This window comes from Melospiza melodia, chromosome 1, assembly GCF_035770615.1.
Source record: "Melospiza melodia melodia isolate bMelMel2 chromosome 1, bMelMel2.pri, whole genome shotgun sequence".
NCBI lineage: Eukaryota > Metazoa > Chordata > Aves > Passeriformes > Passerellidae > Melospiza > Melospiza melodia.
Window position 1 is genome coordinate 165,026,462 of NC_086194.1, and position 25,429 is coordinate 165,051,890.

Sequence of the window (25,429 nt, forward strand, 5' to 3'; positions counted from 1 at the left end):
AGAAAAAAAAAGCTATGCTAAATGTTTCTTTTTTATCTGCTTGTCATTTTTTAAATTATTTTAGCAATGATCTCTGATTATGAATAAATGTAGCTAATCACGACTAGATTATTTAAGACTTCACTTTATCATCACAATTCATGTGGTAGTAATTAGGGCACAACTTGAGTGTTAAACTCTTCCTGAAATAGAGTTACTGGGGAAAAAAGCTCAAAGGAATTAATGACAAATGGCCTGAACAAAAGCATATTTATTTTGTTATTTCTCTTTTACCTGATTGACTAAATGATCCATCCCTATCTCTGCAGTCAGAAAATTCAGCATAGTTGAGTGAATGTTTGCATAACCATGAAGGTAGTCATAATTAGCAGAAAGGAATGGGAGTTTATTTTAAGGTGAGGTGTTCAGAGCAGCAGCACCACTCTTGTCAAGGAGATGAACTGATGTTATTGCAGCTCTGCAGTGCAAATCATTCACCTGCTTACAGGCCAGTTTTCCATATTTCAGCTTATCATTTGTCTCACTTTCTCATTGCAATATTTATTTATAAATTCTGTGAAATGTAAAATAATTTTTCATCCCTATAATAAAAGCTGATAAAAGTTGCAGTGTAATGCAGATCTCATCCTCAGCATAGGACAAAAATGGGCATTTTGCAGTTTTAGCAATTTGCTTCAGTTCTGAGATGTCCTTTTTCTGTACAGCATAAAGGGGGAGTTAATTAAAATCTTGTCTGCAAATAGAATTTCTCACATCACTTATTTGACCTGTTAAAGCAAGATTTTTCACTAGGGCTGAAGGTGTAGCCACTGAGATCCAGAGGGATTCACGTGACTAAATACCTTTGGGGTTTATTTTGGGAGTTTGTGTGGTGGGATTTGTTTGTTTGTGCTTTGTTGGGGAGGGGGGCTGATAATGTTTGGTTTTTTGTTTGTTTGTTTGTTTAGGGTTTGTTTGTTTGGGGGGTTTTTAAATGTAGTAATCCTTTGCACTTTTAATGTAGGAAAAAGGGGGTGTATCACCAGCCAGAAGTTTATCCAATATAAACTGCTCATCCAAGAACATTCACAGGCATTTTCACCTGCTCTTCTCACACTGTTCAGTTCACACAGGATCACATGCTGGGGTTTAGTGAACTGCTGCAGGATCTGGAAGAACACAGGCAGCATCTCTGCACCCAGCATGAGGGTACATGGAGAATGTCGCTGGATATTAGGGATACATGCTACAGTCATTGGTCTGTAGGAATACTTTGGTGACACAGTTCAGTCCTGTAGAACAAGATGATAGAGAAGAAATCCAGACCTTTCAGAGCAGCTGAATGAGTCACTGGGAAGTTTGCAGCAACATTTTTTGTCCTAGGAAGTGTTGGTGAGTCATAGAATCATAGAATGGGTTGGGTTGGAAGGGATCTTTAGAGGTTTGCCATGGCCTGACATTACACCTCTCTCCCTTCAAGTCTGTTTTAAAGCCTGTCAGTCAGTCCTGATAGCTCATGAGCAAAGACCCTCTTGCCCTTGTGAGAAATGTGAATCCCATCTGACACAAACAGGTCTGGTGTTGTGCTGATGATCCTATCACCACAACATCCCAAATTCTGGCTGTGACCCCAGCCATGGGGCCAGGTACTGATAGACTGAGCCTGTCTGTTTCTGCAAGGATAGGGGGAAAAATGACCTATGCTCCACATTTCCTATCAGCCATTCCAAGGTGGTGAAGTCTCTTTTGATCATCCTTGGACTGCACATTGTGACTTCATCACCCCAACATGGAAGAGTAACAGTCCAAGGGCTGTACCAGGCTGGAAAGTTTTCTGCTCATGTCCTTAACTTGGGCCCCAGAGAAGAAAGAGGCTTCCCTAAGAGGAAGGTCAGTCCAGCATTTTGGACCTGTTGCCCTCAGAAAGGAGTCACACAGAGCTATAGACAGGAATGAACAAAAGAACTTTCATGCAATTACTTTAGCTTTGCTTCTGGGTGTTTCCTGCTAAGCTCAGTAAAGGAAAAATGTCCACAGAGGGAGTAGTTGCAGGTTGGTTTAATTAAAAACCTGGAAAACTTGGACACTATCAGCAAGATCCAGTCTGAACCAAGTGCACAGTTAACAAAAGTCAGTCTGATCATAACAGTTTTTCATTAAAAAATCAAGTGAAGTTATATAGAACACTGTCCAATAATTATTTAAGGTAATATCTGACCTAGACAGATGCTCCATAGTGCTGACCTCCCCACAGTAAGGAGTTGATACAGCCTAACACCTAATCCTAGTCTATGATTATGTCATTTGTGTGCTGGAGAGTGTGAGGCAGCGTGCAGGGGATGAGGAGGGCAGGTGTTCAGTGCCTGGCTGCTGTCCTGGCCCTTGCCAAGCCCCTGGAGGTGGGTGGTGTTCTGCCCTCAGGGTTATCTGCCCTCGTGCCCCCCAGTTCTGACATTCCCCAAGTGACGCCGCGTCCCTCTCCTGGCTCTCCGCAATCCTCCCCGCCGGGCTCCTTCCTCCTCACTGCTCTCCTCGGAGCTGGAAGCCCCTGTGCCTGTTTGGGAGCCTGTTTGGGTGCCTGCTGGAGCCCTTTCAGCAGAGTCCCCTGGGCAGGAGATCTTCTCCTCCCGGCAGCCCTGCCCGTGGGGCAGCTTCAGGCTGGCATTGAAGGCAGCAGAGGCCATGCACTCAGCCGCAGCCATGTCACAGGCACAGAGGAGCTTCTCACACGTGCTCTGCCCAATGCCTGAAAGAGAAATTTCACAATTCACCTTTGAAAGCTGTTGAACTTACTTCTTGTATAATTTGCCACGGGTAGATGAGGTTTTGAAAATAAAATTTTCAAATCTGCCATGAATTTTAGTCTCCAAAGTCACCATTAATTTCCTAAACAAAAGCCTGGCACCAAGGTGCTGGGCAGTGGAAGGTTCTGCTGGCTTTAGTTGAATTTGTGAATGTAAAGACACAAGGAGCTGACTTCCTACCATAACTATAAAATGTCTGAATGTAAGTTTCTCAGCCTGACCTGGTCTGTAGCAGGCTTAGATCCTGCAATGCCCCCATGGCGTTCACCAGTCTAAGATACAAAATGCCTAGTCATGATGACTGGACCTTAGAAGCCCCTTTTTCCCCCTCAGACCCTTGCTTATCTCTCTGTAAAACTACAGGTCACTTTCCTTTTGACTTCTGCTATTGGACACTTTCTAAAACCCCTGTATCCTATAAAACCCTTACTTTTGCCTAGTTCAGCAGAAGAGCTGTCCCTGAGAACATTCACAGAATATTCAATAAAGACTCCTGTGTAACCTCATACAGCCTTCTCCTCTCTCTGCATCTGCCTAGGCACCTAGCAAGCAGAGAGCTGAAATCACAAATGACCTGATAATCACTAGAGCTGATATCACTTAAGCTGGCTAAGGCAGCCAGTGGCTGGGGACTGCTTGGGAACTGGGACAGTCTGTTCCAAACAGGACTGCGCTGTCCGGATCCACTGCAGCCTGCTGGGGACACCCTGAAACCCGGCAGAGGCCACATTACTGCTCACATACACAGTGTAATAACCTTTGTCTCAACTAGGAAAAAAGTTTAAATTTATTGTAAACATGGCTAATTTTTTGTAAGCTAAATATTTCTGTCTCCATACTGAGCTCTAGCAGCTCTGTCATAGTGTCATCAGTCTATCATGTTGATACCGTCATCAGGACATGAGAGTTTCCTCTCACACAAGCTTACATTTTGGTGTGTGATCAAAACATACAACTTCAGATCTCAAATTTCTTTCTGCATGACATCCAAGTTTCTTAACTTGCTCCATACAGCAGTGATGAGAGAAGCAGCATCTAAATAAAGAGTAGAAATAAATGGAAAATGCTTACTCTTCCTGAATCCCAGAACTCTCACAATTCTTTGTGTTTATTTTCAATGCCCATTAAAACTAAAAAAAACTAGTTTTCATACCCTGGAATGCTTTTTCCTATGAAGAACAAAAAACAACCCAAGCTGTTCCTACCTTCTTCCTGTATTTCTTTCTATTTTCACTTTCCTCTTCCTAAGTCTTTTCATGTCATGTGTTTAAAGAGGGGTGTATTTTAAATTCAAGACACATAATTACAATTGTAATTGACCTAGTCTACCATGAAAAGTGTCTTCCAGTGTTCAAATCTTGGCTAGAAATCTGAAAATTGCATCATGATACCCAGATCATGCCATCATTTAATCAAATTTTTCATTCCTGGGCTGTCTTGTTTGTGTATGAGTGCAGGAAAAAGGAGTGTGCTCTGCTTGGACCTGATGTGCCCCAACTGTTATTAACTTCCTCAGAGGAGGAGGTTTTTAGCTGTAAATGCAGCACTCCCAGAGATACTTTTATTTGTGGAATTGTCTGCATTGCCCCTCATCATCAGCCCTGCTGGCTCTTGGCTGCAGCTCTGACAGAACTTTGCTCCAGCTTTGACAGAACTCTGCTTCAGCTCTGTTCCTTTCTGGAGGACAATGTGCTCTGGGTGGATGTTAGTTCTTCTCTTCAGAAGTCACTTTTCAAGCCACCTCTGAGCCAAGTGACCCTTATCCTCATCCCTTTGATATTCTCCTCCTTCTGCTCTGCTCACCTCCCATCATTCTCCTTTCTTATGTGGAGTTAGTAAGTCCTCTCCAAAACATTGCCACAACAATAGAATGTGGTTTAGTCACAAGAGAGTATTTTGTGTTTTATGTACTTAAGTGGATTTTTTTTTCCCCCAGAATGTGCCCTGACTACTGCTCCATAGCTGTACAATGCCCAGAAAATGTTGTACTGATCTTCCTTGGTCCATGGGGGCCACAGTACCACCCAGAGGTAATGGCGCACACAGAGGAGCCCTCACCTGTCCAGTGCATCGGCGGGATCTCCTCTTCCCTCTTGGCCACAGTAGCAGCCATAGGACTCAAATTCCTCTGGGCATCTCCCAGTTAGGCAGAACAGCATTTCTCCAAGCTGGGGCAGCTCCCTCTGCACTCTTCCACGTCCTCTCTCTTGCAGAAAGGTCAATCGCTCGCACACTGCAAAGCAAAGTTGTTATTTGACATTGTGTTCTCACTGCTTGAGGGCTCTCTTGTGAAGGTAGATGTGTTTCCAGAGCTATCAGAAACTTTGAAGGACAACACTTCACCACCTCTAAATTACTGCTTCAGTCCATGAATTATGGCTCTTAGAGTACTGCTGACTGAGCAAGACAGCAAAAGGGCAAGGCAGTTTAAAGGGGAGAGAGATTCCTATGAAGATAGAACATACAAGTCAAATTGGACTGCAATGAGAATACTTAGCAGTCCTTTGTAATCTTTCAAAGGTAATTTTTTCTTTTGGAATATTCAAACTCAGCTGAGTATTCAGTGGTTTATGTCTTGCTGATTTGGAAAATACAGTCCTAACCTCTTGTGCTTCCACAGTAAAAGCTGGGCAATGACCATGTTTGGCTGAAGGAAACAATATTTTATTAAAATATCATTTGAAATATAATTCAATTTGAGCTGCAGTGCCCCTGGGCCAAATGCAGGAGTGATCTGTTGTAATGACTATTGCTCTGCTGAGGGTTTGGCATCACCAAATCCCAATCCTAATGTGTCTGTGGCTCCCTCTACTCAGGAAGAACTGATATTATGGGAATTATTAATAAGATTTGAAAAAACACAATGTTCCGTATCAGGAAGAAGACATCAAAGGCACCTGTTCTGGGACTTTGCTGGGGAAAGGATGTAAGAGGCTGATGCAGGAGAAGGAGGGAGGGAGAGTTTCTGTTCCCTCTGCATCCTCCCTTCTCCCACAAATAATCTCATCTCCCCCCCTGCAGCTCTAGTCTGATTCCCTGTTCCTGTCAGGGTCAATCCTAGATTACTGTTTCCAACAGGAAATTCTGCCCATGTGCCTTCCTGGGTCTTGATTCATTCATGTTAAATCCCAGAATAAACCACAGGCTCAGGGAATTGATCTGTGCTCTCTAAAAGCTGGTATTTTAAAATTGTATTTTCCATTTCAGTGAAAGGTGGGGTTGATTCTTCTGCTCTTTTCCAGATCCAGGGCTGCTTCTCTCCATTGGGAAGCCTAAAAAGATGGATGAGACAGTCCTTGAGTGTGAATTTATAGCCAGGACAGGTCTAAAATGTCTTAGGATCTCTGGGATCCCCAAGCAGGAACTGGAACAGAATCAGAAATTATGAGAAAAAGTCTGACTGGCAATGGCAAGACTGTGGCAAAAGGTCAGAATGAAGAGCAGGAAAATTCCTATTGCTGCTGCTGCTTATAAAACAAAGCAACTTAGAGATGTGATTAAATTACTTCCAGCAAACAGAAGCAGGGAGAAACATTCCCCGAGCTCATTTTAGATACTGCACTATATGAGAAAAATTTCCTTACAAGCTAATAATTAGTAGTTTTTATAAGTGTTGCTGACAGCATACTGGCAGATGAGATTAAAGTGATGGAAGCTTTTGCAGATGTCTCCACCTCCTCTTCTTCTAAGTACCAATACATATGTGCTTAATATTATATATATATAATATTTATATATAAACATACTTGTTTTTAATACAGAGGCTGCTGAATATTTCATCAGATGTAATGGGGAAAAGCCCTTTATTTACCTTTTCCTGCAGGTCCCCTCTCAGGCAGTCCCAGGTCCAGAGCTCTGCCAGAGGAAGCTGTGCTCAGGCCGCCCTTTGCAGGGCTTGTCTCTGGAGAAGGCAAACGCTCTGATTACACTTGTGAAGGGAGAATGACTCTTCTTTCAGGAGTGTGTCCAAAAGTCCATATTCCAAACTATTATCAGCTGCAGTCTCCTAAAATGTGTTAATTTTTAGTGGGAGGTTGTTTATTAGTGTTTAGTTAAGCTTTCCTGGTCAGGTGGCAGAGGGCTTCTCTTTCCAGGGCAGTCAGTGCTATTCTTCCTGTGTTGTACACAACCTCCAGATTTAAATAACAAAATTGTTTCATTCTACATATCCATGAAAAATGCTGGCTCCTCACATAGCTGTAAACAGGAATAGGGGAATGCTCTAAATTAGAAAAAGTGTAATTATTTTTTCACTTGCCTTTTGCTTTTGTCCTTGCAGGTGTGCCTGCAGGACTCCTGTTGGTGGAGACAATTTTGACTTGCATTGAGTTACTGTCTCCTGGGAATGAGGCTGGGGAGGTGGTTATCTCTTCCACTGGGACCAAAGCTTCCATAAATCCATCTTCTTCTGCATAAGCAGAAAAAAGAAAGCAGAAGAAGAAATAGAAAATAAACAGCAAGATTTTAATTTTAGATAGCTGGTGAGAGTAATATCCTTAGGCAGAACCAGTGAGAATTGATGGTCACAGAAAAGGAGTGTCTGAGAGGAAAATTGGAAAAGCAGAGTATCCACACTGGTCATTTATGCACATCTCTTGCCTTTCAGAAGAAAGGACTGTGGTTAACCATCTCCAATTTAACTCCTGATTGTTTTGTTTGATGGTTTTGGTTTTTTTTAATTCTCTATGTACTGAGACAAAGAGCTTTGCCAGGTGCTGAAAATCATATTTGCTGTTTAGTCAGCTGTACGAAGAGATAAAGTAGAAGCGAGATGTCATTTGCTGAGTAAATTGCTTTAAAAGTGTCTGTCTACCTGAAGTTTCTACAACTGAGAGTAACATCAGTGAAAGAAGAAATTATTTGATTGATGCAGAGCTGGGTGACTGAAGGGTTTACTGAGTTGTAACCACAAGGAAATATTGAGGGCAAAAATAAGTTGAAAAATAATTATTTTCAGGAGATTCTTTATCCTAAAAAATATTCTGGGTTTTTTTTAGATTATCTTACTTGTTTTTAGATTATCTGACACTTTATTGTTGATCAGGAATGTTTTGTTGAATTTGGAGGTACTTAAAATCTTTTTATACCTTTTTTATATAATCTAATTTTTAATGAAAACACTTATCAAATGGTTTCACTTCCTTTTCTAAATGTCAATGTGAACCATGTGGCATTTCACAAAAGAAATACTTTAAAAATACTAATGGGCATGTATTTTCATATTTTTAAAGCTTTCTTTTTGAATTCTTTGGCTGAATTTATTGATTGGACTAATGTCAAATTCATTAAGCTTGTCCCTCTGATGTTCTGGTTTTAGTATGTGTTGAAAATAACCTGTCACAGGATAAGAGAACAGATTAAAAGAAATTAAAGCACTGCTAAGAACACAGCAAAGCCCATGAAAGGTGGCAGAAAGGGATCAATAATCACACACTGGTTTTGATAGCCCAGCATGGTGCACATTTTATGCCACTTTGTTTGGCAGTGAAATGTTGAAATGAAAGTGATTCCTGCTGGATGTAAAAAATAAAACCAGAGTTTGGGAAATTCTACACTTAGCTAAGAATAGATATCACAAATAATCTCCTGGGAGCTGTGCAGACCTAAAACACAATACACAGATTTTCTGGTGCATTCAGTTAATGTAGGAGAATATTTGGGGATTTTGACCAGTGCTTAGTACAGCAGTGCTGAATCCATTGGGGTGGGAGACAGGGACATTGTTCAGACAGTGTAATCAGAGTTAAAAATGACTGCTCTCTACTCTTCATATGCAGTTTTCTCTGACATTTTTCTGGTGGATTTCAGCCTGCCTGGATAATCCTTTCTACCTAAAAGGGGCCAGAGGAAACTTCCAGATCTACCAAGGTGCTCCATTTTCAGCTGTGCCTACTGGTGAGGCTGTGCTCAAAGCACAGACACCTGCAAAAGCTGGAACAGGTTTTACACTGGGAGAGAGTTCCATGAAATTATCTGCAATAAAGGAGGAGGCAAAATCAAAATAAACCCTCCTGGCAGCAGATGCTGTGAATGTAATTTACAGAAACAACCATTATATCATTAAACCTTATGTGAAGAGGCTTTCAGAAACATTTGGATGAGGAGTGCAAATGAGTGGCTGGAGGTAAGGAACAGCTAATGCTTCTCAGGTTTTATTGCCTGTGTATCTGCTATCTGACCCTGATCTAAATTTGATTCTCTGACAGCCCTGTTGCCACCATGTACAGAGTTTTAACTGTGATGCTTTTAGATGAAGAATTGCTGTGTCAGCCAAAGAAAAACTGAGGGTCACTGACCTTTAATTGAGAGGATGGGGGGAGCAGGAGCTGTGCCTCTGTGGTCCCTTGAGGTAACTGTACAAAAAACAGAGGCATCATGGTACTGACCTGCCAGCTGAATTTCTGCCATGCATTTCTGAAATTACTTTGACTTAAAGCATTATAAAGCTTAACCAAACAGCCTGGAATTATAAAGATGGTAATTAGGAGAAGCAAAGTGTTTTGCTGAAGGATGTGCAAGTCAGCAGAAGAAATATTATCCAGAAATCCTGTGCTGGAGATTTTTGACTGTGACACCACAGAGCTTCACAAATGAAAATCCATCTTCACCTGTAGTCAAGAGTGCCAAATTTGTCAACAAAATTTAATGACTCTTACCTCTGGCTTTGGAAGTTGCCAAGACTCTGTCACGGGGCTCAAAAGAAGCCACTGTTGAAAACAGAAAATATAAACTCAGGAAACACATTGCCAGCACAGTTATGGACAGTCAGGCTGCTGAGAAGAGCTTTTTCTGAAAACAGGAAGATACAGGCATAGCATGGAGAGACATTTGCCTGTTTTTCTCAGTGGTGTATTGATGGTTGTAGACAAAGTGATACTCATAAATTAATCTCATTGCATGCAAATAATGTACATAGCACTAACACAGGATTCTGTGAAAGAAGTGCAAATATGGCTGAATTGAGAAATTCAATATAAGGTCCATTTGACAAAGACACTAAACAGGGTTAGGTCTGGCATCCCAGTGTTGTGCACAGAAGGATGCTGGGCTCCTTGTGAACACCTTGTGTTTGCCTGCACTGAGAGTCAGGTATGGATTGGCAGCCATAAGTCCAAATAATTCCCTGACCTCTAACTTGTTTTCTTGCCCTGACAAAATGATTCTCTTTTGTCAGCTGCATTTTGGTAAATTATAAAAATAGCTATCAAATGATCTAAAAAATCATCTCCACATTTTTTTTTTCTGTGTTGTTAGGATGTCATGATGTGAAGACTAACTTGTTAAATCCTTTGAATGAGTTTCTCAATGATACTTAGCTTTGGTTTAATGAAGCTTCCACAGTTGTCAATGTTGAAGATTCTTTGGGCTTAAAGAGGAAGACAACTGGTTAAATAGTAAGTGGTTCTCCAAATGTTTCCTTCAAAGACTGATTAGCAACATTATCTATATTGTTTTCAGCTTTCTAAAATTCCTAATACGGGTTTTGTTCTTGGAACCTTATGATGGACTGTGCCTCATTAGGGAGCAGGAGTAGTTATTTTCAGGAAGTAAAACATTGCTTCAGAAGTGCAAATACAGATGCTCTCATTCCTTCAGGAGTTCTGTTTTCTATTACAAAGTGTTCCAGAAGCAGACAGAAAAACATGAAGCAACCCTGGAGCTGCTGCTAGGTGAGAATGAAAAATATTGTAAAAAACTACTTTGACAATCCAGGAGAGCTATGAAGGAACAGCCAGCCCTTACATTCAGCATAAAGCCTTTTCAGGTACCTACACTTGTGCATGTGCTGCTATTTAAAAATATAAAAACCAAATAAACCTACAAACCTTTAAATGTCAGAAACATTGTTTTCATAAAAAGAAAAAAAAAATCCATGTGGTTTTCATTATTCCAGATTCACACTTAGGGCAATGGCACACACAGAGGAGCACACTAAAGCTTTAAATCAGATTCTCAAAAAAATCCAGATTTCCACCTCTCCCTGTGCAAGCTGGTTTGGTGGAAAGATCCCTGCCCACAGCAGGAGATTTGGAATGAGATGATCTTTAAGGGCCCTTCCAACACAAACCCCTCTGTGATTTTTTGGGTTAAGCAGTGGCCTGGTTGCACGTCAGTGCATGTTGCTTCTGTGCTTGGCAGATTTGGGGTCTATGAACAGAGAATCATGGAATCACCAAGGTAGGAAGAGACCTTCAGATCACCCAAGCCAGGTGTCAGCCCTGCCCTGCCTCTATAACCCCTAAACCACCAAACCACTTTGCACAGTGCCAGATCCAAACTCCTCCTAAACACCTCCAGGGGTGGTGAGTCCAGCACCTCCCTGGGCAGTCCAATGTCTGAGTGCCTGAACAGAGAAAAACTTCTTGTGAATATCTCATCCGAATCCTCCTGTCTCATCTTAAGAGCATTTCCTCTGATTGTTTTCCTGCAGGCACAGCAGAGGAGACCAACCCCTACCTCACCACACCCTCCTGTCAGGTGGTTTTGGAGAGCCATGAGGTTCCACTGAGCCTGCTCTTCTCAAGACCAAACAAACCCATCTGCCTCTGCCACTCCTCATAAGAAATGTTCTCTTGTCCTCTCATGAGCCTTGTTGCCCTTCTGTGGACACAACCCAGCCCCTCAATGTCCTTTTTAAAGTGAGGGGCCCAGAGCTGAGCACAGCACTCAGGGTGCAGCCTCCTGGTGCTGAGGGGTGATCACTGCCCTGGTCCTGCTGCTCACTCTGCTGCTGGCACAGGCCAAGGTGCCATTGACCTCTGGGCCACCTGGGCACTCACTGGCTCCTACTGAGGCAGCTGTGCACCCACCAGCACCCCCAGGCCATTTTTCAAACAGCTCTGCTGCCATTTCAACCTTAACAGCAGTGTGGCTTTGCTTGTGATGGAGCCACAAAACAAAAGTACTAAACTGGGTAAGAGTACAAGACTGGTCTCCCTCTCAACTTCATATCTTGGCCTTCCCAGAGCTACCAAGGGCTTTGGGTGCTTCTGTCCCTGGCCTATCATGTGGTGGTGCTCACCATGCAGGCAAGAGAACAGATTCTCACTGCAGCAGTGAGGTTTTGCAATTACCCATTCCTCATAAGACAATCATTGATCGTAGCAGAAAAAAAAAAAGGCTTCCATGACAACCACTCAGGGTTGTTGTTTAGGGACTCACCAAGGAGGCTCCAGAGTGAGGAGGTTTCAGCCTGGATCTCTTTGTTACAAGTAAATAAAACAAAAACTGGTGGCTCATTGGCACAAACCATGCTCAGAATTTCCTCGTGCTACTGCTTGATCTTAATTAATTCAATATCTTTTAAAGATAAGAATATGTAATTGGCTGTGGGTCCAGTGGTTGGCACCCACAGAGGGCATCTCTGCCAAACAGCTCACCTGCTCCAGCCTGTGTTCCCAGGGAAAAAACGCTGTTTTGATGAAAACAGGTTTTGTTCTAGAGCATTCATTCTCAGCCCTTGGGAAACTCACTGTAAACACTGGTTAAACACATTACATGCGCAAATTGAAAAATTGCACCTTCTCATTCAATCTTGAACTCCATCACCAAAACATTACATCTAGTTTTACAGCAGTCCTTTTAGATGGGCAGAAAGAAAGCAAATGTATTGTATTCTCTCAGCTGTTGGGAGCTGCAAGCAGGGCTTTGTTCACTCTAAGTTGCAAACCTTCTTCCACAGATGCAGTCACAGCCAGTGTTTCATCATTCCTTTGATGAACCAATGCTGCAAAAAGAAAAAATTTTTTACTCCAGAAACTCATGGCTTAGGATGCTCCTTGGACTGTATCCTGGAATAACATGATCAGAGTCATCAAAAAGGAACTTATTTCTAAATATTATTCTGACTACAGCAGCAGTATTAAAATATTGCTTTAGTATTTATACCCTGCTGATACTAAATTCTATTGAGCTACATGCAGTATAATAATAAAAAAAAATCCCAAAGAGTTTCAACCTCAACAAGAGGAATTGGCTGGCAGTCAGCATTCTTTAAATTCCCATTTATTCAGCTTATTTTTCTGAGTATAAGCTGGTCTCAATTTAATACATTCCAGACAAGAATTACAGAGGTGACCTACCCTCCATGTGTCGTGTTGTCAGCTCTCTCTTGCTGGTTGCTTCTGAAAGAGAAAAATCTCTCATAAAGTGTGAGAAGGGGATTTTTTCACTGTTTGATCTGAACTGCACAAATCAGGAGCCCATTGAATGTATTCCTATTAAATATTTAGCCAAATACATGCCCATTTCACTCAATTTTTTTCTCTGTAATAAAGAACCTACCAAAATCCTTTGCCTATGGATTCATCAGATAGGGAATTTTTTTTCCAAAGTTAGAATTGGACAAAACAGCTACACAGAAGGATTATAATATGTGTGAACATTAAGTGAAAATGTTTCACGCACCTAATATTAGCAGAGGCATCCAGTGAACTCAAATGGAATCTGTCTTTGTCAGCAGTGATAAAATCAGCATGATTTTCCTGTTAGCAAAGAACAATTTCCCCTTTACCTTTGGTGTGTTGGATCTACCATACTTTATATCAGGGACATCTGATCCCAGTAGAAGATTACTGTCTTAAAAAAAGACACAAGCTGGCTTTGATGCAAACCTTCCTAGGGCATTTTCTTCTCCCTTGATGCATTCAGGAGGGTGTGCACACATCCAGGCTGTGATTCAGGTGTGTGTCTGTCTGTCCTTAGCACTGGAGGCAGTGACTGTGACCCAAAGTATTAGAAAAGCTAATGCTGATTTTTCACATCTCCCTCAGCTTGGGAACCCAGAGCTCCTGCCCCTGCCATGCTCTGGCTGCAATCCATATGAATGAATTTTTTAATCCAGGCCTGCTCCCATGGGGAAGGCATTTGATGTTGCAGAGCTGTGATTTCAGCTGCAGAGCAGAGATCAGTGTGTGACCATGGGGATAAACCTCCCCTTCATCCTTAGTAGGGTTTCTTTCCCTCCAGAATAGAAACCAAGTAACTGAACAGAGGAAGCCTGTTTTTGCTTTTCCAGACAGTTTTTGAATGGTTTAAGGGAAGATTTGGCTTAGCAATATTTTTAGTATTTTCTGCTAGTGACATCACCACAAGTATCCCTCATTTATTTCAGGTGGCAGAAGCTTCGTGAATAAAAAGATTTCTTCACATCTAACTTGAATTTCCCTGTTGCAGTTGTGCTCCTTGCACCCTGTGCACCTCCAAGAAGGTCTGGCTGCATCTTCTCTGCACACCCCACTCGGTACTGAGTGTTAGGAGTAGAACAGCTGCCCATTTTTTTAAAAGGTTGCAGAGTTCACAGGTTGGGCCAGTTGCTGCCAGGGTGGAGTTCTAACTGTTTGTTATTGTAATCACCTGTCGTTTTCATTAAATACCTGTCCTGATGGTTAAGAATTCCCCCTTTTGTCGAGTGACACCATGCTGCTTCCTGGAGGATGGCACAGGGGGTGAAGAGGAGGAGACCTCGGAGTTAGCATACAAATAACATTGGATCCAACATGCAACTGGAGAAGCCCCTCACCAAACCTAGCCCAAAACCCCTAAAAACAACGAGCCAACATGAAATGGAAAAATCAAAGTGATGACCAGACGTGAGGAACAGAATCTAGTGTCTGCTAAGACCCTTTAAAGATGTTGGCTACGTGAGGACATCAAATATTAAACCAGAAATTTAGGGTATCTCCTGATGCTCTCCTGAGGATGAAAACCCCAGCTCTGTCCACAGACCAGTGGACAAAATTGCACTTGCAGATCCATCGGTTCTCCCCACCTGAACTGATCACTTTTAATAAAGGCGTTAAAAAGGAGAAAGGTCTCCTGCCTTCATTTATTTTACTGAGAAGTGCAAAAAGATCCCCCCCAAGTCTTCTCCTCTTTCCTCATGGGCTCCAGCCCTTTCCCCAGCCCAGAGGCCTCTCCTGGCCCTGCTCCAGGACAGCAATCAGTCTGCCACCACCTTCTGTCCTGGTACTCACCCAAGTAGCAGTAAATGGACAGGACACATGAAACTGAGACCAGGTTTATGGCAGGAAAGCACCCAGCTCCTGCTTCATTCTTGTTGGGTCACATTGGGTGCCAGCAGAAAATCTGGCAGGAGGGGGCACTGGGTCGGATCCCTGTTATTACCTGTAACTGGAGATGGGCAGAAGGAGACATCCAGCCCATTCAGGGAGGAGTTGATCTGGGCATTCACAAAGCATTCAATGGCATCTTTGTCACAGGTGCAGAGGAACTGTTCACAGGGATCCACAGACTCTGGAAATAAAACAAAAATCCAAACAAGGCACCATTGAAAAATCCTCTCCACTTTCTGCTTTTTCCTCCTGTAAGGTTTGTGCCTGTATTTTGTTAGTCCAAACCTATTTATACTGTGCTTTTCCATGCAAAACATGGACAAGCTTCATAGTCCAACTCTTGCTTTAAACACCAGTTGATCTAGCCTGGCATGGCTGTCAATAAATTATTGCCTCTTTGGTTGTTTCTGCAGAGTATTGAGGACTACAGAGCAAGGCTCTATTCTTCCATGGAAAACTTAATCCAGATGATGCTGCATTTAACATTTCACAGCCTGCATCAAAATATTCCTCCTAACTCCAAGAGATCACAGTCCACAATCCAAGCCTTTCATGGACAGGTGATTTGCTCCTTATAAAGAATCAGAGAACCTTAGAACAGCTTGGACTGGAAGGTGTGTTAAACCTCACGTCATTCCACCCCCTGCCATGGCAGGGACATCTTCCACTAGCACAGGTTGCTCAAAGCCCCATCCAGCCTGCCCTTGAACACTTCCAGGGATGAGGCACCCACAACTTCTCTGGGCAACTTGTGTCAGTGCCTTACTGCCCTCAAAGTTAAAAATTTCTTCCTATCACAAAGGATATGAAACATTTTCCCAAGAAATACTGTTTTCCCTCTTCAAAATTTCCTACCTTTCAGAATTTAAGAAAACATTGACTTTTCATAGCTGTTACACTTCTATTTTGTATTTGTGATGGGGACTATACAGAAAGAGCTTAAAAAGCATTATTAATGCTTAAATGCACTTGGGCAATTAGAGATTGGCCTAAATAAAAAAATGGTTTTAATTTGAAACAAGAAATGGAAATTGGATCAGATTGTTGCTTAAATAGGATGTAAGGGTATTCGTTTGGGGATTCTGCTCCTCTTTGTTGGTATCCTCAAACCATGTTCTAGCATGTAGTCTTTTCTGAGAGCCAAAACTAGATGAAAAATTATTTTACATGGCATTAAAGAACCCACTCTTGTCAGGCTTGCACCAGCATTGCATGGAATAGCTCCTGTTATAACACACAATCTCTGCCCTCACTGGTGACAGAGCTGTAGCTGAGGAGTGTGTGTGACCCTCTGAACAAAGAATTTGATCCCTCAAAGTGCAGAAAAATCAGGCCTTTATGCCTCAGAAGAAGATAGTTTTTCAGGTCTCTCCTCAGCATCTGCTGCATTTCTGATGTGAGCAGACATCTCCAGCAATGCTTAGTGGTCTTGCAAAGTAAGGGAAAGCCCAGGAAGAGGCTGCCTCTTGGAGGAGCTCTGGGAAGTGAAGTGATTAATTTATCTATGACTCCTGGTAGGTAGACCAGAATGAACTTCTGGTGAGGCTCCAGTGTTAAGCTCTTTTGACAGGTCAATCTCACCACAGGTCAGGTTTTTAGTAGAGCAGCTGGCATCTGCAGAGATCTTTGATGGGTCCCACGTGCACTCCATCTCCAGCGCTTCCTCGTAGCATCTGCGGTGCTGAAAGCAGCATCTTAAAGAGGAAATAACAGAGAGGTCAAACCATTCAATTTGATCCCCAGACAAAAGAAAGGCTGAGTGCTGCCTTTCCCTGAGTCAGAGTGGCAGGATAGCCATGGCTGCATGCAAAACTGAATGGTGGGAGCAGGTCTGCCTGCTGTGGGTGACCAAACATTTCTGTCCTGCTGTGATTCCCAGGTGCTTGCAAGGACTTTGCAGGCACTTCATATAAGAAATCCACTGCCAGTGCACAAATACTTCCCCTCAGCACTGTCAGCTCACTGACAAGCAAAGCCCCACAAGTCAGCCCTAGAGATCTTGGATCCAGTCCTGTCCCAACCTTCCTCACTGCAGATTTGGAGAACTAAACTGAACCTGGCACTCAGGGAGGGTTAAGGGCTCTGCAATGTGAATTCCTGTATCTCATTGGGACTATATAAATACACACAGTTTTATCCTCCATTTCTTGTACTTCTATGCAACATCTCAATTGAAATGCACCATTTAGCCATTGGAAAGGGTCACAAAATATTTTTCTCACACTGGAGTAAAGTTTTCTCCTGCCACTATACATCACAAGCAGTCAGAAACCTTGGGTTTTCCTGCATCCCTGTTGTTCTGCCAAACTGAAATTGCCTACAGGACCACTTCAGCTTTGAGTAGCAATAAAAAGTCAAATAAACCAGTCCTCTCCTCTCTTCAGCTCTTTGTACAGATAAATCATCTCCACAACATCTCTGTGCACTGACATCAACTGTAACTGAAATTCCAAGTAAAACAGTCATCATTTACCCCAGGTAAAATTGTTTAAACAGTCTTGCTGTTAGATTCAGATTGAAATACCCTCATTTCAGAGAAATGGACTCAAAACACAGCTCTGTTATTGAGTTGTGTTTGTCCTGGAAAATGCTGAAGACAAGGACAACACAAACATCTGAACCCAGCATCTGCTGCCAAGAAGGCTCACACCTGCTCCTTGCCAGGCTCCCTTCTAGGGAGCCCTTCTGCACATGCTACACATGCACTTCCACTTTTTCACCTCCTCTATTTAGAAAGAATTTAATATTAAATAACTGTCTGTATTAATAAATAATTATCACAATATTTTATTTGTCTTCACAACCAGGGGAGTCCAAGGAATGTATCTAAAAAAAGTGAGGGCAAATATCATTCAGCAGAAATGCCTGATGGCTCCTCTGCACCATAAATTCTACTGTGCCTTGTTCTAGAGATGAGTCTGAAATCTGTGAGCTCCACCAGGAACAGGGTTTTGAACACCTGCCTGGTGATGTCCCAACAGTCCTCTGACTCTACATGAGGTGTAGTGTGGTGTTAGCTTCTAAAAGCTCCTCTAAGTGCATAAGAAGTCTAACACAAATTCCGCACTTCTTGTTTGTTTAGAGATTCATGATAACATCAACATTTACAGCAACAGTTAATCTAAAAATTCAGGTAGTTTCCCTTTGCAAGCAGGGAAGGGATTGTTTCCCTGTCATTGCAAGACACGATTGTCTTCTGGGCCTGCTTCTCTTTGACAAAGTCTGTGGAGGCTCCTAATTTAGATATGCCCATGAGCTACTCTGGGAAATGGGAAAAGGTTGCTCTCACAGGCACTAGTACTTCCCCATGCCTTAAAAACCTGCTGTGAGGCATTGAGTCCTTTTCAATGGAACAGAAATGGCGCAGGCAAGCCCCAAGATTTGCAAAACTATTTTCTAAGAAATAAAATCAGTGAAAAAAAAAAATGCAACACTGTGGGAACTGTCTGTGGGAGAAACAGGCAAGCCACTGGTTTGGAGGCCCCCTTGAAGCAAGAGCACATCTCTGTCAGTGGCAAAGCAATAATCAGCCTCTGTTTGCTGCACATGGCAGTAGAAATCCTGTGCTGATAGGGAACGCTCACCCCAGGGCTGCACAACAATTTGTAAACACAAACTGGCTGTGTGGGTGATTCTCAGGACAAACCTGCTGATGGATGTTTCTGCAGTCTCTGGGTTTGTGCTGCTCTGCACTAAAATGGAGCTGAGTGAAGCAAGAGCCCAGGTGCTCAGCTCTGGGGTATCAATCCATTGAACTGACTCGGGCTCCCATTTCAGGATGTCATCACAATTGTTCAGAAAACCTTTCACAGAGAAGTTCCATGGCTTATTTCCAGTAGCAGGGTTAGATCTCCATTTTCCCAGCCATCCCATGCTGCAGAGTGGATGGATTAATTTCCACCTATCTATAGGCTTAGCCCTTTCTGAGCCATTGCTGTCTTCACTCAGGGAATGAATACATTACACTGTTGGAAAACCCATTTTCTTCACAGACATGGATGTATCTTGATTCTCTTTGAAATTCCTTTCCCATCTCCTGCTGATATAATTAAACAACTATTTGATTGTCCTGGCCTGAGATTACATTTTCTCTCACTAGAGCCAGATGGTGTGAGCCTTACTTACCCCCAAATAAATCTATCTTTTTATTAGTTTCTAAATAATTTATACAGGTGTTATGCTTTGGGTAATCAGAGGGCATTTCTTGCCAGTCAGGGCAGAAAAGGACCTCTCATGGGTGTGACTTACTCATCAGCTTCATCCACAGGGAGCCCTTCCATCTCAAACCGGCAAGAGCAGCCGTAGTCCTCGAAATCCCTGGGGCAAAACCCAGTGACACACTTCATTCTGTTCACAAAGTTGAGAAGGGCAGGGAAGTTGGTGAAGATGGACTGTAACCAGGTGAAGTGAGAGCCCAGGCAGTCTGGAAGGAGAACAGCCATAAAGCACCTGGTCAGTGGAGGTGAGGCAGGTGTGGGTGATGTTTGCATGAGCACAGAGCCCAGAGCAGGCAGGGACATTGGGCAGTGCTTGGCACTCAGCAGTGCTTGGTGTTACAGTGGCCTTTGGGGAGATCTGCATCCACAAAAATCACTGTTTCATCTTAATAAATATATAAAAACAAACCCCACAGGATTTCTATTCATAGCTAAAGTACAATTGGAACAGGTACGTACCAAAAAACAATGCAACGCTTTCCACATTTTGAAAGACTCCATTGAAGAGTGTGGCATTGTCTAAATGAAAACAAACAAACAAACAAACAATGCTTACTTTAAAAAAAACATTTCTCCCCCTACCAGCCTTTCCCTAGTCTCACTTCAGTTGTTAAACCATTTTGAGATGAGTCCCTGGCTATTTGCTCTCACTTCCCTGTGATGCTTCTGGAGTACCAGGATTCCCACTGCCATGCAATATTGCAGAAAGTAAAGCTTAAACCTTTCTTACTCAAGATCCTTTCAGGTGTGTTAAGCAGCTCTGGCAGGAATGGTGGTGGCTCCAGTTCTTGGCCACCTACCTCAGCAAATAAATTTGAGAAGAAAAAGGTTTAAATGTAAAAAAAACCAAAAAACAAACAACAACAACAAAACAAAAAACCAAACCAAAACAAAACCAAAAAAAACCCCAAAAGATCACAATTAACCAGCAACATATATTTCATTATGACACACTGCATGCATTTTGAATATCTTCATACACTGGTAAAGTGATTTATCAAAGACATGAAGTACTTGCTCAGCTCCACCCCCACCCTGGAAAGCCCAGAATTGTACTGGTGTGGACTGGTGTGGACTGGTGTGTACTTCAATTCAAAACCCAGTCCCTGTTGAGCAGGTATTGCTGCTGGGGATGAGCTAACCCTTGTCTTCCTGTTCTCCTCTGAATAGTTGCCCTTTCAGGGACAAATTAGTAGAATTATATAAAATTGGTTTAGTGCCCACCTATGTCCCAAGCACTCTGTAACCCTGTGCTATAATGTGAAGCAGGGTTATTTAAAGTGATCTGGTTTTTCTAAGTCAATCTTGGCCTCTTGCCTTAATGCCTCATTGTCTCTCTTCCTATAACTTCATATTTCAACTTAATTATCTTTTCTTCCTTTTGAAGATGACATGGTATATTTGGTGTATTTCAACACTTCCATTCTTTCTGTTGGCCAAATTCTGAATTAGAGTAAAATCTAACATTTGTTCTCTCCCTTCCCATTTTTAACCTGTTTTTTTTCCTCTGCATGATTTCAGAAGACCGTGTATTACTTTGGATTTATTTAACCTTGGCTTTTTAAAAAATGTAGTAAGTAAAGTGTATTTGCTGTCTCAAGATTCTATATATTTAAAACTGAAAAAGCCCATGGTGTTAAATTCATGGCATAACTTATGTCTCAGAATAACTGGCATTAGGAAAGCTGTCCTTTTTGTCTGAAAAAATTCTGGGAAAGAGCTGACAGTTGTCTTGGTCATCTGTTACATTTTCCTGCAATAAATATAGGTGTAAAAGAGTAAAGCAGAGTAATGGTGTTTTTAGACAGGAGGCTTAACTCTATGCTTAGTAAAGCATTAAGAAAAATAGGATTTTTCTTTTTTTTTAAAGATCATATATAAGTGCTTTCTCAGGATGTCCACAACTTTGTGATATGAACAAGATTTTCATGGTAATAGTCATATCCTCCCAGCAATTAATTTCTCAAGTTCAGTTGCAGAATATGGGTATAGGATTGAGTGAGTCAGGAAGAGGTTCTTCCTCTCTTGTGTTATTCTTTTTCCTGAAATTCTTGATCACAATGAGAAGCTTTTAGATAAAGAGTAATCCATCAAAAGTGTCCTTCTCTGCAGCAGGACTAAGGGGAGAAAATTGCTTTCCACAAACCAGAAAAAGTCTCCTAAATAAAGGCTGATCTTTTCACAGAGCTGTAACAAGTCTGTTGAAAGCCTCAATGCCATGAGGAGTTCAGCTTCAGGCAAAATAATGGCATGCCTTGCAGAAAACCAGCATTGAATGCTATATTTGTACACATGCTTGCTAGAGAAAAACTAACCCTTATTTTCTGGCTTAAAGCCTGTATTTCCTCTGCAATGACAAACATCACCTGGGCCAGGTTCTGTCACGTGCAGCTGGAGCCAGGTCTGACACACTGCACAACACCACAGCTCAAACCAAGTGTTGAAGAAGAGCCATTAATCATTTGGTTCTTTCAGCAAAATGTTTGGAAAACAGAAAAATTCCATAGAGTTGAAATGTGTCAGAGGAGAAAATTGACAAAACCATATTCCAGGGGTACTGGAACTGTGATTGCTCCACTATCCTTCACTTGCTGTTATTTCTTCTGGGCAAACTGAACTGTGTACACCCAATTAACACATAAATGTTTGAAGTTCCCCTGGAGAGGAATGTCTGCTCAGCACTTTGGTAAATCATTGGCTCTTCTAATCCTATAATTACAGAGAAAAACTTTTTTATTTGTCACCAAGTCAAGATCAATGAACCAATGTTTGCTAACAGGATTGCTTACTTTTGTTTAAATTGGTGGTGGGAGGAACAAGGAGAAAATACTTTCTGGAGTAATTATTCTCTTTTCCTCTTTTGGTATCATGTATTTGGAAATACTGTCCTGTATAATTCCCTGTAGAGGCAGTCTAAGATTTCACTACAAAAATCAATCCTTCAAATCTCAGAAGACCCTGGGGATGACAACTTGTCTCACGTCTCTCCAAAACTTGTTAAAAAATTCAGTACATTTTGAGGAGACTCCTGTATGATACATCAGCTCTTGGGCTTTTCCATTGTACACCTTATCCATGGAATTTCTTTTAATGTTCAGTTACACATAAAATTGTTTCTGGACTGCATCTGTGATTTTCTTCCTGACAACAGTTTTCTGAAATGTTGTACAAAAAATCCCATCAAAAAAAATCATCACTGCAGCTCCAGTTGTCTTTTTCAGCCATGGCTCACTGAAATGTCCTAAATCAGGGCATGGATGCATTAAAATCCTTGGGAAGCAAAAACCTTGACTATGCCAGAAAAAATCAGGGTGCAGCAAACCCAACAATTTTATTTATTCAAGGTAAATCACATTAATTCCTCTCAAAGATGCTCTTTCATGCACAGATATTTGCTTCAGTCTCAAAGCAGAGATCAGCAGAATAAATCCCACAGAAATATAAATCAATAATCCTCCCCAAACCTAAACGTGGTAACACTTTAAATATTCATGTTCTCATTGTATTTAGCTGAAGGGAAAGAATCTAAACACTGCTGCACAGCCTTTTAAGGTTTGGGGGACTTTTTTCAAATGTTTTGTCAGAAAAATGTATGACTGTCCAGATATTTTTGAGTGCAGTATCAATATAAAAATATATATTTTTAAAATAAATAAATAGTTCAGATATTTGGGCATTTGCTATCACTGCAGTGGGAAATGTGAATATTCTCTCTGATTTCTCTCTATATAGTAGGAGTCTTAATGTTCAGCTCCATAATTTTAGCCTGTATGTTTTGTGTTAAACCTGTTTAATTTCTGAACTGCAATGCAAGCAACCCCTCAAAGGAGCAGCTGCTGGTGAAGCTGATGAAGGTCAGTGCAGAATTCTTCTGTGCTGGGTCCTGAGTTTTCTCTTCCCTAGAAATATCCCCATGAATTGACCACAAATGGTGATAGACCTTCTAAGAGTCCTTTTCTTCACTTGCACATCATAACTCTCTCTGACACTTCTACACAGTGCAGAGACTGCAGAAATTTGAGATGTTTGTCCATCCCTGACTCAGGGAAGTTCATTCACTCATGACAATAAAATCCAAAGAGTTATACGAAGAAAAAGCTATTCATACTAAAATTTAAAAGAGGAGCTTTAGGTGGACATGGGTTCTATTTCAGGATCTACTGAACAGTTTGGAGAATTAAGATAATTCAAATGTATTTAATGAGTAGAATCTCTTTATATGGAACTTATAAATTTGGAGTCTTAATGGCTTAAATAATGACAAAGTGCTAGCAAAAAGAAATTGCAAATTTTTGGTTGTATTTTTAACCCCACTACTTATTTTGTTGCTTCACTACAAGTTGTGAGAAAAATATTTTATAAGCACTTCATAAAGAAATGTCTTCAAGTGCACTTGGGTGTTGAACACAAAAATTTGAGCAGAGAGCAGGTGTGTTTCTAAGGGACTGTTTCCAAATGCTCATACTTAAAATAGTATTTTGACATAATGTCAAGTAATCATAAAAATACATTGCCACTTACCACTATACACCACCATGGACATAGACACCAGCAGAATTACAATCATTTTTTGTTTAATCCAAAGACAAGAAAAAAGTCACACAGCAGACTGGTGTGCCTGGTGAGTCAAGTAAAATATTAGACAGAATGTTATCTCTTCAATCTGGCATTAGGAAGACACCATCTTGGGAAATCATTCTTTTGTAGCCTGGATATATTTCTGCTTGATAAAATTCAGTTTTTACCCTTATCATAGTAAATGCACATATTAAAGGAAAGATGAACCTTATATATCCTTATTTTACCAATGTTGTCTAAAAGTCTGACTAACAATATTAATTTTGGTATTGCTTTGAGTCAAGAGACTATGAAGTTGCCATGTAGCAATAAAATGGTGCACTTGCAGTTTCTTTTGTTTTGCAAACAGTTTTCACATCTTCCTTCATCTCATACAATGTGCAAACAATTCTTATGTTTAAATGAAGATACTGTGAAACACTGTGTAAATGAAGTTATTCTGATATTATATCTATTGGAATTCAGTTTATCCACAATCCATTATATTTGCTTCATATCACAAAAAATTGTAGTCAAACATTTATTCTAATCTATGTTGAGACTCATCTAATATATCATTATTTTTCCTAATGAGAAATATGATGTTATTTGGAGATCTTCAAGATATGTGTGTAAGAAATTCTTCTCAATGTGTTGCACTAGTATTCATGACATGGAAGATGACAGATTGGTTTTTAACTACAGTCACAAATTACTTTAAATTTCAAACAAGTAAGTCAGGCATAGGACTTTTTACAGCCAAAAAAATGAACACACACACATATATGTACCTGCTTATTATTATCTGCTTTTCTTAACTCAAATATGGAATGAATTTCTAATAGAAAATCTTGTAATATTTTATCAGGAAGTGAAATTATAAATCTAACAACTCTAAACATTTATAGTCTATTTTCCCAAATCTCTTCCCTATATTTTTTGTCTATTACTGCAAAGTTACAAATAGCTTATTCTACTTTGTTTTCTTCTTGCTTCCCTTATTATAGAGAACATCCAGAAAAACTTACCTTGAGGGATATTATCCCAAAGCAGCTGGATGGAAGACAAATGAGTATCAGAAAAGCCAGTACTAACTTATTTATACCCACTTGGATGTAGACCTCACCCATGTGATCCCTTCCTTTATCAAACCCACTTCAACATTTAATAATTAATTCTGCCATGAGATTCCTTGGAGTCTTTATGCCCAGTGTGTCTGTAATATGGCTCCAGCCATGTAAAGGATCTATACTGGGAAGTCTGTTCTGCAGGTGCCTTCACCATATAATAACTTTCCCTAATGCTCTTGGCTGTAATTAAATAACAGACATGCCATTGTTATTAATCACTCCCAAAATCTCTTGGGCATGTGAATGTGGCTTTAATGGCTTAGCAAGAGGTAGTGTTTGGTGATGAAAGATGAGTGAGAGTTTACACAGCTTTAAACACTGGCATTCCTCAGGGTTGGGAAGTCCTCTTTAATCTATCCCCAGTGGCTCTGGTCCAAGGCTGAGTGAAATGCAGGAGAAGGTTGGTTCAGTGAGCTTGGGGCAGGCTGCTTTCCATCAGGAACGTGTGCTTTCTGCCAGGGCCAGACACAGCTACCCTTCAAAGAGTCCTTCAACAGAGACAAACTGCCCACTGAACTGCAGCATGGAGAAGTGAGAAGTCTGACAGTTGGGAATTGTAAAAATACTTACATGAGCAAAAGGCCCTTTGACTCTGTGACCTACAAAGTTTTCAGGAAAAAAGGTTTTCACGGTCACCTGTAAGATCTTCATGGAGAAGCTGTTGATGT

General features: G+C 41.2%; 1 protein-coding gene across 1 annotated transcript; it reads right to left on the bottom strand.

Annotated features, from left to right (window-relative positions):
* Positions 1-2,022: 2,022 nt before the first annotated feature.
* On the bottom strand, positions 2,023-23,611 carry OC90 (otoconin 90). The gene is made up of 13 exons (XM_063152439.1): positions 23,596-23,611; positions 19,106-19,280; positions 16,439-16,551; positions 14,910-15,038; positions 12,866-12,907; positions 12,454-12,510; positions 9,440-9,490; positions 9,080-9,136; positions 7,042-7,191; positions 6,595-6,684; positions 4,842-5,016; positions 3,712-3,818; positions 2,023-2,725 (listed from the first exon to the last, which is right to left on the bottom strand). The coding sequence occupies exons 1-13, from the start codon at positions 23,609-23,611 to the stop codon at positions 2,403-2,405; spliced, it is 1,485 nt and encodes a 494-aa protein (XP_063008509.1). The 3' UTR covers positions 2,023-2,402.
* Between the last annotated feature and the right edge of the window lie 1,818 nt (positions 23,612-25,429).

Coding starts and splice junctions, on each gene's coding strand:
- OC90 (XM_063152439.1), bottom strand. Junction 12,908..14,909: donor CTGCCCATCTCCAGTTACAG/GTAATAACAGGG, acceptor TTTCTCTTTCAG/AAGCAACCAGCAAGAGAGAG. Junction 3,819..4,841: donor CCCGCCGATGCACTGGACAG/GTGAGGGCTCCT, acceptor CTCTTTATTTAG/ATGCTGCTTCTCTCATCACT.